The sequence below is a fragment of the Drosophila miranda genome (genome assembly GCF_003369915.1).
Source record: "Drosophila miranda strain MSH22 chromosome Y unlocalized genomic scaffold, D.miranda_PacBio2.1 Contig_Y3_pilon, whole genome shotgun sequence".
Taxonomy (NCBI): domain Eukaryota; kingdom Metazoa; phylum Arthropoda; class Insecta; order Diptera; family Drosophilidae; genus Drosophila; species Drosophila miranda.
The window spans coordinates 3481445-3493637 of record NW_022881625.1 but is presented as its reverse complement, the minus strand read 5'-3'; the positions used below and the strand labels follow the sequence as shown (position 1 = coordinate 3493637).

At 48.4% G+C, this 12193-nt stretch overlaps 4 protein-coding genes and 1 long non-coding RNA gene across 5 annotated transcripts; all 5 read left to right on the top strand.

Moving 5' to 3' along the window:
• The first annotated feature begins 59 nt into the window (after positions 1-59).
• LOC117194466 lies at positions 60-302 on the top strand. Its single transcript, XR_004474835.1, has 2 exons — positions 60-184; positions 249-302. It is a non-coding gene; the product is annotated as an uncharacterized LOC117194466 (long non-coding RNA).
• Positions 303-455: 153 nt separating this feature from the next.
• On the top strand, positions 456-1846 carry LOC117194596 (probable cytochrome P450 12a5, mitochondrial). Its single transcript, XM_033399132.1, has 3 exons — positions 456-740; positions 828-1244; positions 1301-1846. Exons 1-3 carry the CDS (start codon positions 456-458, stop codon positions 1844-1846), a joined length of 1248 nt encoding a protein of 415 aa, XP_033255023.1.
• Positions 1847-2161: 315 nt separating this feature from the next.
• On the top strand, positions 2162-4779 carry LOC117194595 (protein regulator of cytokinesis 1-like). The gene is made up of 2 exons (XM_033399131.1): positions 2162-4274; positions 4760-4779. The coding sequence occupies exons 1-2, from the start codon at positions 2162-2164 to the stop codon at positions 4777-4779; spliced, it is 2133 nt and encodes a 710-aa protein (XP_033255022.1).
• Positions 4780-5838: 1059 nt separating this feature from the next.
• On the top strand, positions 5839-7015 carry LOC117194594 (probable cytochrome P450 12a5, mitochondrial). Its single transcript, XM_033399129.1, has 4 exons — positions 5839-5906; positions 5965-6412; positions 6469-6899; positions 6994-7015. Exons 1-4 carry the CDS (start codon positions 5839-5841, stop codon positions 7013-7015), a joined length of 969 nt encoding a protein of 322 aa, XP_033255020.1.
• A 1019-nt stretch (positions 7016-8034) lies between these two features.
• LOC117194593 (protein regulator of cytokinesis 1-like) lies at positions 8035-11997 on the top strand. Its single transcript, XM_033399128.1, has 2 exons — positions 8035-9379; positions 11984-11997. Exons 1-2 carry the CDS (start codon positions 8035-8037, stop codon positions 11995-11997), a joined length of 1359 nt encoding a protein of 452 aa, XP_033255019.1.
• The last annotated feature ends 196 nt before the right edge of the window (positions 11998-12193 follow it).

The window sequence follows — 12193 nt, the reverse complement described above, 5'->3', positions numbered from 1 at the left end:
CGGTCAGCTCTTTTTGCAACAAAGCTCTCGCAGGCCTTTCAAATAGCTAGCTAATGGAATGATTTAGCAGTATAGCTCTGGCAGTGAATGAATTAAGTTCCTAACAAGCAAAATGTTGAAAGTGCGCAGCGGTCTATCTATAATTCAGGCGCAAAAAGCAGCCCTCTCTGTCAGCAGTCCGCTGGTAAATATATAGTATACATATAGATCCGATATCACAGTGATATACGTTTTTAAATCTATTGTAGCGTTGGCAGACCACAGCAGCTGTAGCAGAGCCCAGAAATGATGCAGAGTGGCTACAAGCTCGTCCCTTTGATCAGATTCCTAGTACAACTTTTCTGTCTACTGTTCGGAATTTTATGCCTGGAGGAAAATATAGCAAACTGGACATTGTGAAATTGTTCAAAGCTTTGCAAGACGACTATGGAAACATTTTATATTTACCAGGTATGATGGGAGGTACGTCATACCTGATGAATCACAATCCCAAGGACTTCGAGGCCGTGTTCCTGAACGAAGGAGTGTGGCCGCATCGGCCTGGCAGCGATACTCTTCGCTATCATCGGAAGACTCATAGAAAGGATTTCTTCCAGGGAGTGGAGGGAGCTTTACCCACACAAGGAAAAACCTGGAGCGACTTTCGATCGGCTGTAAATCCTGTCCTAATGCAGCCGAAGAACGTGCGGCTTTACTATAAGAAGATGTCCCAAGTGAACCAGGAGTTTGTGCAACGGTGCGTATGACTGATAATAAATCCCTGTTTACGCTCAAGTATGTTCTCCCCACTTCACTGTATTAAAGCACTCCGTGATATCGATACCCAGGAAGCTCCAGATGATTTCTTAAACGTTATAAATCGGTGGACCCTCGAGTCAGTCTCTGTGGTGGCTCTGGACAAGCAGTTGGGACTGCTCAAAGAGTCGGTCGATAACGACCAGGCTGTGTTACTTTTCAAGTACCTGGACGATTTTTTTGAATTAACAGCCGATCTGGAGATGAAGCCCTCCATCTGGCGTTACGTTAAAACACCCAAGCTAATGAAGCTAATGAAGTCCCTAGATGGCGTTCAAGAAATAACTTCAGCGTATGTAGACGAAGCTATAGAGCGTCTAGAGAAAGAGGCCAAGGAGGGTGTTGTCCGCCCTGAGAGCGAGCAGAGTGTACTGGAAAAGCTGCTCAAGATCGACAAAAAGGTGGCGACGGTTATGGCCATGGACATGCTAATGGCCGGAGTGGATACCGTACGTAGTCTGTTGTTCTCATACTTACCCTTATCTCATAAATCCTTTTTTTCCAGACCTCAAGTACCTTTACAGCGGCCTTGCTGTGCCTTGCCAAGAATCCGGAGAAGCAGGCCGTACTCCGAGAAGAGGTGATGAAGGTTCTACCCGAGAAGGACTCCGAATTCACTGAGGCATCGATGAAGAACGTTCCCTATCCACGTGCCTGCATCAAAGAGTCACAACGGATCTATCCTTTGGTCATCGGCAATGGCCGATTTCTCAATCAGGACAGCGTTTTGAGCGGATACCAAGTGCCAGCTGGTACCTGTGTGTCGATGGTTCCCCTGAGCTTGCTATCAAGCGAGGAGCACTTCCCCAAGGCTGCTGAGTTCCTGCCAGAACGTTGGATTCGTAACGCCACAGACTCCAACGGGCAATGCCCGGCAAATGACTTGAAGCTGAAGAATCCGTTTGTGTTCTTGCCCTTCGGATTTGGACCCCGGATGTGCGTTGGAAAGCGCATCGTGGACATGGAGCTCGAGCTGGACATCGCTCGACTCATTTGGAACTTTAGCATCGAGTTCAATCATCCACGGAGAACGCTTTCCGCTCCTCCCTGATCAATTTGCCCAACAGTAAACACATTTCTCATCCTAAATTATCTTTACAACTGGGAAACCTTGAAGGAACTTATTTGCAATATAAAGTAGGTGTTTTTTTGGCCGCACGTCAATCAGAATCAACTTGTTTTGTGCTTTGAGGCATGAGGCAAATCAAGCACACAAAATTTTCATTGTGCAATTTGTGCCAACACGAGAGGCGTCACTTATCTGTGCGGAGGCATTTTCCTTGAGCAACACATTGTGCAATCGAAATCCTGCACACATCACATAAATTCCTTCCATTCGCGAATACAAGACCCATTCCTATTGGCTATGGTTGACCCAACCTCCATCAAGGGAGAGATCCTTGAGATGACTGGCGAGCATGTGGAGCAGCTCAATTCAATGTGGTCCCTCATGTTCGAGCCGAAGACATGCGAGGACTTTCTGCACAAACTCAAGGCGCACGCGGATAATTTCTATACGGATCTGCTCACCGAGTCGCGGGAGAAGCAGGCGGCCATCCTGGATGACATAGCCGCACTCCGAGCCGAGGCCAGCGACCTCACCCGACTCCTCTATGAGACAGTGGACATTGGTCAGAGGCCCGACGATGTGCCACTGATCATATGGCAGCTGAAGCTGGACAAAAGCATTGAGCATCTGCGCGAGGAGCTCTCGAAACGTCGGGCGGAGATCGGGGAGCTGCTGCTCCAGCAGGAGCAGCTCTGCGAAGAGCTGGGCGCACTGCCGTTCCCTCTACTGGCGGACCCGCTGCCCCTGCCCGATGAGATGGACGGCTTTCGCGACCATCTCGACAACCTGCGCTCTCAGCGCGCAGTGCGCCAGACGGAGCTGGACCAGCTGCGCAAGGCCATAAAGCATGACATGAAGATGCTCGAGCTGATGCCCCAGACCGATGCAGAGGATCGCCTACTGAACGATCTGAGCCAAAATCTAACACCAGAGACACTAGAGCGGCTGCGGCAGATGCGCAACAGTTATGCCGAGCAGATCCAGGAGCTGCGCTCCAAAATCCATGACATGCGCGAGAAGATCTACGTGCTGTGGGATCGCCTCCAGGAGACGGACGAGAGCGCCATGCGACGAGTGCGCGAGTGCACCGAGAATACGCAGCGCACCTATGACATCCTCCATTCGGAGCTGCAGCGCCGCCAGGCACTGCGCAGCCAGAACCTCAAGACGTTCATCGAGCAGCTGCGCGTCGAGATAAGCAAGTGGTGGGATCTAACGCTCAAGAGCCAGCAGGAGCGCAAGCGTTTCTCCAACTACTACAATAAGTATTACAACGAAGACCTGTTGGAGCTGCACGAGCTGGAGCTGGATGATCTGAAGAGCTTCTACACGTGCAACAAGGAGATTTTCGATCTGTACGAGAGCCGTGCAGAACTTTGGTCCCGCATGCAGGCTCTAGAGGCAAAGGCCAACGAGCCGAATCGTTTCAACAATCGTGGCAGCCAGTTCCTTAAAGAGGAAAAGGAGGAAAAGGCCATCACCTCGAAGCTGCCCAAGATTGAGCAGCAGATCACTGAACTGGTGCACGCCTATGAGGTGCAATCGCATGGCCCGTTTCTGGTTTATGGCGAGAACATACTGGAGCTGATGGCTGGCGAATGGGAGAACTATCGGCAGGCCAAGCAGAGCTCGGCCCGCAAGAAGGCCCCGCCCACCACGAGGACGGGCAGCAGCAGCAAATTGATGATGCCACCGCCGACTGCCGGTTCAACGGCCCCTCGCACGCCCCGAACTTTGAAGAACATGTCCTCAATGTCGACCTCGACAATGTCGTTGCGCAAGACCCCAACAATCCAGCTGATCACTCCCAATATGACCAAGAGCACTGGGAATCTGCACAAGCGACTGAATCCATCAGCAGCCGCCAGCTCTTCGGGGTATCGGACTCCCAACGCCAAGCGCAGCCTCATGAGCTCTCTGAATTCGATTCGCCCGTCGCCGTCTACCGCACAGCGGCTGGCCAACAGCCAGCTGAAGGCGTCCAAGTCGCCACTAAAGCGGGTCCGCGTCCTGGACAACATATTGCGTCGCAGCGGGGGATTGGGCAGACGCAGCATTGGCACACGCTCGAACAAGAAGCCACGCACAAAATCAGCGGTGGCAAATACAAGATCGCCCAGCGATTCCGAGTATATGACCGATGAGACCACTGAAAATGACCGCGGAGCCGGGATCTCCTATGAAGAATTGGTGCCCACGAGTCGCTCCTCAGTGCTGCCCGTCGGCGGGGCTCAGCATCAGCGCAATCGCGTGGCTGTGCCACGAATTCGCCATGTCCTCGTAAACCACAATTCGGTGGCGTCGGCCGCCAACACACCGTCAAAGCAGGCGGTCAATCAGGAGGAGAGGCCTCGATTTGGCAATCAATTGAAGCTCCCATCGCCACGTGAAAGTCGCATGTGGCCGAATCCACGATGAGATTATTGGAATTTTTATTTGCGTTTTATGTTTGATTTTATTTTTTGTACCTTTATCTGTTTCATTTATTTTCGATGTTGGCCCAATAAAAATTAAATTACCTTCAAGAAGGACAACTATACTATATTCCTAGATTAATATGCAAGTCGATTTAGCCATGTCCGTCTATCCATCTTATACCTGTTTATATTCAAACTAGTCTCTCAGTTTTGAAGCTCATTAAGTTTCATGAATACACAGATCATTCTTCGAAACAGAGCACATCGAATGACATATAAACGAAGTATCGATAGAACCTACAAATATAAACATATATAAGGAACAATATCAATAGCTGTCATATTGAACGAAGTATTGATAATGGCATGGAAGAGGATCTACCTTTGAACATGTAGAACCTACAAACATAAAAATCAATAAGGAACCACATTATATAGCTATCATATGAACGACGTTTTGATATTGGTCCTGTTTCAGACCTACCTTTAAACATGTAAAACCTACAAACATAAACATCAATAAGGCTCTGAATTGTTGACATGGAAAGCTTACCTTTCCCAACAATTGAAGTGTTCGTATCTCTTGGTAAGTGCTGTAGAACCTGTATATAATTGTTTACCAGCAAATTGCTAATCAGTTGTGCAACTGATTAGATATCATATTTGCAAGTCATCATGATACTCAAACATTTTCTAGGGAATGGTGGGGTATATTTTATTTGACTTCGTTTAAAAAATGGAAAAAAATCCTATAGAAAATTGATTTCCTTAAAAGTTACAATCATTTGTGCGTTAAACATGGCGATGGAATAGCTATTAAAATATCGACAAACTGAACTTTAATTCCTGTACATCAAATGTAATTCCATATTACTTATATTATGATTATACGAATGATTTTTCATCTCTTTAATCAATTCCTGCAATGATTTCATTGCGTAATATTTATGCGAACTTTACCAAATCGCCTTTTCTGCGCCTCAGTTGAGTTTTTGTTGCGGACGAGTTAAGATCATAGAAAAGGCAAAAATATGTTGAAAATCCGTAGTGGAATTGCCGTAGCTCACAAGCAAGTGGCGGGCGTCTCTTTCAGTGGACAGCAGGTTAGAGGATAGAAGGTGGCAATGATTTGGTATGTAAAATGCCTCAATACCGATCATTTCCAGCGCCGGCAGACCACAGCTGCTGCAGCTCTAACCCGAGACGATGCAGAGTGGCAGCAGGCGCGTCCCTTCAGGCAGTTGTCTCGGGCCAATTTGATTTCTCTGATTCCCAAAATGTTCATGCCAGGGGGTAAATATAAGAACAAGGACCTTGCGGAGTTGATAATGGCCATGCGCGAAGACTATGGCAGCATTCATGTTGTGCACACACAATCCCAAGGACTTCGAGGTAGTATTCCGGCACGAGGGCACGTGGCCAAACAGGCCTGGCGCCGACGCTCTTTTGTACCATCGGCAGACGCACAGAAAAGATTTATTTCAGGGCGTCGAGGGCGTCGCACCAACCCAAGGAAAGGCGTGGGGCGACTTTCGATCGGCTGTAAATCCAGTCCTCATGCAGCCCAAGAACGCGAGGCCTTACTACAAGAAAATGTCCCAGGTCAATCAGGAATTTGTGCAGCGGTAGGCCATTCCACAAATGTGTTTCTTTAAATACTTAAAAACTGTTTTCCATTTAAAGCATTAAAGCCATCCGTGATGCCAGCACTCTAGAGGTTCCTGATAACTTCATAGACACCATCAATCGCTGGACCCTGGAGTCAGTCTCCGTCGTGGCATTGGACAGGCAGTTGGGACTGCTGAAGGAGTCGAACAAAAGGATCGAAGCCACAAAGCTTTTCCACTTCTTGGAAGATTTCTTTAAAGTATCTGCTGATCTGGAGCTGAAGCCCTCCGCCTGGCGCATGTTCAAAACGCCCAAACTGATGAAAATGATGAACATTCTCGACACCATTCTGTACATTATATCGGCATATATTGATGAGGCGGTAAAACGATTGGAGAAGGAAGCCAAAGAGGGTGTTGTCCGTCCTGAGAACGAGCAGAGTGTACTGGAAAAGCTGCTCAAGGTCGACAAGAAGGTGGCCACAATCATGGCCATGGACATGCTAATGGCCGGAGTGGATACCGTACGTAGTCTGTTGTTCTCATACTTACCCTTATCTCATACATCCTTTTTTTCCAGACCTCAAGTACCTTTACAGCGGCCTTGCTGTGCCTTGCCAAGAATCCGGAGAAGCAGGCCGTACTCCGAGAAGAGGTGATGAAGGTTCTACCCGAGAAGGACTCCGAATTCACTGAGGCATCGATGAAGAACGTTCCCTATCCACGTGCCTGCATCAAACAGTCACAACGGATCTATCCTTTGGTCATCGGCAATGGCCGATTTCTCAATCAGGACAGCGTTTTGAGCGGATACCAAGTGCCAGCTGGTACCTGTGTGTCGATGGTTCCCCTGAGCTTGCTATCAAGCGAGGAGCACTTCCCCAAGGCTGCTGAGTTCCTGCCAGAACGTTGGATTCGTAACGCCACAGACTCCAACGGGCAATGCCCGGCAAATGACTTGAAGCTGAAGAATCCGTTTGTGTTCTTGCCCTTCGGATTTGGACCCCGGATGTGCGTTGGAAAGCGCATCGTGGACATGGAGCTCGAGCTGGGCATCGCTCGACTCATTCGGAACTTTAGCATCGAGTTCAATCATCCCACGGAGAACGCTTTCCGCTCCTCCCTGATCAATTTGCCCAACAGTAAACACATTTCTCATCCTAAATTATCTTTACAACTGGAAAACCTTGAAGGAACTTATTTGCAATATAAAGTAGGTGTTTTTTTGGCCGCACGTCAATCAGAATCAACTTGTTTTGTGCTTTGAGGCATGAGGCAAATCAAGCACACAAAATTTTCATTGTGCAATTTGTGCCAACACGAGAGGCGTCACTTATCTGTGCGGAGGCATTTTCCTTGAGCAACACATTGTGCAATCGAAATCCTGCACACATCACATAAATTCCTTCCATTCGCGAATACAAGACCCATTCCTATTGGCTATGGTTGACCCAACCTCCATCAAGGGAGAGATCCTTGAGATGACTGGCGAGCATGTGGAGCAGCTCCATTCAATGTGGTCCCTCATGTTCGAGCCGAAGACATGCGAGGACTTTCTGCACAAACTCAAGGCGCACGCGGATAATTTCTATACGGATCTGCTGACCGAGTCGCGGGAGAAGCAGGCAGCCATCCTGGATGACATAGCCGCACTCCGAACCGAGGCCAGCGACCTCACCCGACTCCTCCATGAGACGGTGGACATTGGTCAGAGGCCCGACGATGTGCCACTGATCATTTGGCAGCTGAAGCTGGACAAAAGCATTGAGCATCTGCGCGAGGAGCTCTCGAAACGTCGGGCGGAGATCGGGGAGCTGCTGCTCCAGCAGGAGCAGCTCTGCGAAGAGCTGGGCGCACTGCCGCTCCCTCTACTGGCGGACCCGCTGCCCCTGCCCGATGAGATGGACGGCTTTCGCGACCATCTCGACAACCTGCGCTCCTGCTCGAGCTGATGCCCCAGACCGATGCAGAGGATCGCCTACTGAACGATCTGAGCCACAATCTAACATCAGAGACACTAGAGCGGCTGCGGCAGATGCGCAACAGTTATGCCGAGCAGATCCAGGAGCTGCGCTCCAAAATCCATGACATGCGCGAGAAGATCTACGTGCTGTGGGATCGCCTCCAGGAGACGGACGAGAGCGCCATGCGACGAGTGCGCGAGTGCACCGAGAATACGCAGCGCACCTATGACATCCTCCATTCGGAGCTGCAGCGCTGCCAGGCACTGCGCAGCCAGAACCTCAAGACGTTCATCGAGCAGCTGCGCGTCGAGATAAGCAAGTGGTGGGATCTAACGCTCAAGAGCCAGCAGGAGCGCAAGCGTTTCTCCAACTACTACAATAAGTATTACAACGAAGACCTGTTGGAGCTGCACGAGCTGGAGCTGGATGATCTGAAGAGCTTCTACACGTGCAACAAGGAGATTTTCGATCTGTACGAGAGCCGTGCAGAACTTTGGTCCCGCATGCAGGCTCTAGAGGCAAAGGCCAACGAGCCGAATCGTTTCAAAAATCGTGGCGGCCAGTTCCTTAAAGAGGAAAAGGAACGCAAGGCCATCACCTCGAAGCTGCCCAAGATTGAGCAGCAGATCACTGAACTGGTGCACGCCTATGAGGTGCAATCGCATGGCCCGTTTCTGGTTTATGGCGAGAACATACTGGAGCTGATGGCTGGCGAATGGGAGAACTATCGGCAGGCCAAGCAGAGCTCGGCCCGCAAGAAGGCCCCGCCCACCACGAGGACGGGCAGCAGCAGCAAATTGATGATGCCACCGCCGACTGCCGGTTCAACGGCCCCTCGCACGCCCCGAACTTTGAAGAACATGTCCTCAATGTCGACCTCGACAATGTCGTTGCGCAAGACCCCAACAATCCAGCTGATCACTCCCAATATGACCAAGAGCACTGGGAATCTGCACAAGCGACTGAATCCATCAGCAGCCGCCAGCTCTTCGGGGTATCGGACTCCCAACGCCAAGCGCAGCCTCATGAGCTCTCTGAATTCGATTCGCCCGTCGCCGTCTACCGCACAGCGGCTGGCCAACAGCCAGCTGAAGGCGTCCAAGTCGCCACTAAAGCGGGTCCGCGTCCTGGACAACATATTGCGTCGCAGCGGGGGATTGGGCAGACGCAGCATTGGCACACGCTCGAACAAAAAGCCACGCACAAAATCAGCGGTGCCGGATACAAGATCGCCCAGCGATTCCGAGTATATGACCGATGAGACCACTGAAAATGACCGCGGAGCCGGGATCTCCTATGAAGAATTGGTGCCCACGAGTCGCTCCTCAGTGCTGCCCGTCGGCGGGGCTCAGCATCAGCGCAATCGCGTGGCTGTGCCACGAATTCGCCATGTCCTCGTAAACCACAATTCGGTGGCGTCGGCCGCCAACACACCGTCAAAGCAGGCGGTCAATCAGGAGGAGAGGCCTCGATTTGGCAATCAATTGAAGCTCCCATCGCCACGTGAAAGTCGCATGTGGCCGAATCCACGATGAGATTATTGGAATTTTTATTTGCGTTTTATGTTTGATTTCATTTTTTGTACCTTTATCTGTTTATCTCTGTTTCATTTATTTTCGATGTTGGCCCAATAAAAATTAAATTACCTTCAAGAAGGACAACCGAACCAAAAAAAAACGAGGTGGAACGTTGTGAGTTGCTGCGGACACCGCAACTCTACAGTTATACCCGATACTAGGTTAGGTTAGGTTAAGGCGGTAGCCGGGATACCCGATACTAAGTCAGTATGGCTCTCCTGCGGCAGACGCCGCTAATATTGAACCATACGACAAAGAGTGCGTGCGAGAGAGACAGAAAATCAGTCTGAGCGTGACGTCGGGCGCTGCGTAGCCACTGAAAATTGATTTCTTGCTTTTGGCTACAAAAATGATCTGATCTGATTCAGATTCAGCAATCTGATAGATATGGTCATTATCTATGATTCTGATTTTTTAGTTTTCTCGAATGTTCAATATTGTGGATGCAACAGATTTTCGTTCTTTGTGGGGGCGGAAGGGGGTGGGGCGAAATTCTGAGATATACGTTTTATAGTGAGATCTAACAGAAGTGCGGATACCAAATTTGGTAACTCTAGCCTTAATAGTCTCTGAGATTTGTGGATGCCCCAGATTTTCGTCCTTTGCGGGGGCGGAAGGGGGTGTGGCGAAATTTTGACACGAAACGGTCAAGGTCCGATATCACAGGAGTGTGGATACCAAATTTGGTTGCTCTGGCTTTTATAGGTTCTGAGATCCTTGAACTCATATTTTGCAATTGACAAAACCGACCATGAAACCTGTGTGTTAGAGAGAGACAGAGCGAGGAAGAATGAAATTGTTTTCTTGATTCTGGCTATAATCATTATACGATCTGGTTCAGATTTTGCACTGTAGAAGATATGGTCATCCTTACCGATTCTGCGTTTTTGGTTTTATCGTATCTTTAAAAATGTGGATGCCACAGATTTTCGTCCTTTGTGGGGGCGGAAGTGGGCGGGGCGAAGTTTTGAAATATTTTTGAAGCAGTGACATATCACAGAAGTCTGGATCCAAAACATCGTTGCTCTAGCTCTTATAGTCTTTGAGCACTAGGCGCTGAAGGGGACGGACGGACGGACGGACGGACAGACAGACAGGGCTCAATCGACTCGGCTATTGATGCTGATCAAGAATATATATACTTTATGGGGTCGGAAACGATTCCTTCTGGACGTTACACACATCAAGTTTTACCACAAATCTAATATACCCCAATACTCATTTTAAGTATCGGGTATAATAACAAGATATAAACGAGGGGGAACGTTGTGAGTTGCTGCGGACACCGCAACTCTACAGTTATACCCGATACTTAGTCAGTATGCTCTCCTCCGGCAGACGCCGCTAATATTAAACGACACGACAAAGAGTGCGTGCGAGAGAGACAGAAAATCAGTCTGAGCGTGACGTTGGGCGCTGCGTAGCCAGTGCAAATTGATTTGTTCCGTTTGGCTATAAAAATTATCTGATCTGGTCCAGATTCAGCAATCTGATAGATATAGTCCCTTTCTATGATTCTGCGTTTTTAGTTTTCTCGAATGTGCAATATTGTGGATGCAACAGATTTTCGTCCTTTGTGGGGGCGGAAGGGGGTGGGGCGAAATTCTGAGATATACGTTTTATAGTGAGATCTAACAGAAGGGCGGATACCAAATTTGGTTACTCTAGCCTTAATAGTCTCTGAGATTTGTGGATGCCCCAGATTTTCGTCCTTTGCGGGGGCGGAAGGAGGTGTGGCGAAATTTGGACACGAAACGGTCAAGGTCCGATATCAGAGGAGTGTGGATACCAAATTTGGTTGCAGTGGCTCTTATAGGTTCTGAGATCCTTGAACTCATATTTTGCAATTGGCAAAACCGACCATGAAACCTGTGTGTTAGAGAGAGACAGAGCGAGAAAGAATGAAATTGTTTTCTTGATTCTGGCTGTAATAATTATACGATCTGGTTGAGATTTTCCATTCTAAAACATATAGTCATCCTCTACGATTCTGCGTTTTTGGTTTTATCGTTTCTTTAAAAATGTGGATGCCACAGATTTTCGTTCTTTGTGGGGGCGGAAGTGGGCGGGGCGAAGTATTAAAATATTTTTGTAGCAGTGACATATCACAGAAGTCTGGATACAAAACATCGTTGCTCTAGCTCTTATAGTCTTTGAGCACTAGGCGCTGAAGGGGACGGACAGACGGACGGACGGACAGACGGACAGACGGACAGACAGACATGGCTCAATCGACTCGGCTATTGATGCTGATCAAGAATATATATACTTTATGGGGTCGGAAACGATTCCTTCTGGACGTTACACACATCCACTTTTACCATAAATCTAATATACCCCAATAGTCATTTTGAGTATCTGGTATAAAAAGCGCTAAAGATTAGCTTGTTTATATTATTATCAGGCCCATAACTTTCGGCAGTCTACCGACCATTCCATGCCTAATAAATTAAATTTGTCCAAAAAATCTGATGCCATAATTATGGCGATTTATTTGTTTCATTTCATTGAGAGTCAGATCAATCATAATACTATATTCCTAAATATTCCGTAGAATGTATAACATAGTCGATCAAATAGCAGTCTATATTAAAAAAATATGGCAAATGTTTACAATTATTTCTGTTTGGCATTCGCACGCTCCCGCGAACGTGTTTTGGCACTCTCTCTCTCTCTTGTTCTGTTTGTGCTCTGTTATCGGTCAGCTCTTTTTGCAACAAAGCTCTCGCAGGCCTTTCAAATAGCTAGTTAATGGAATGATTTA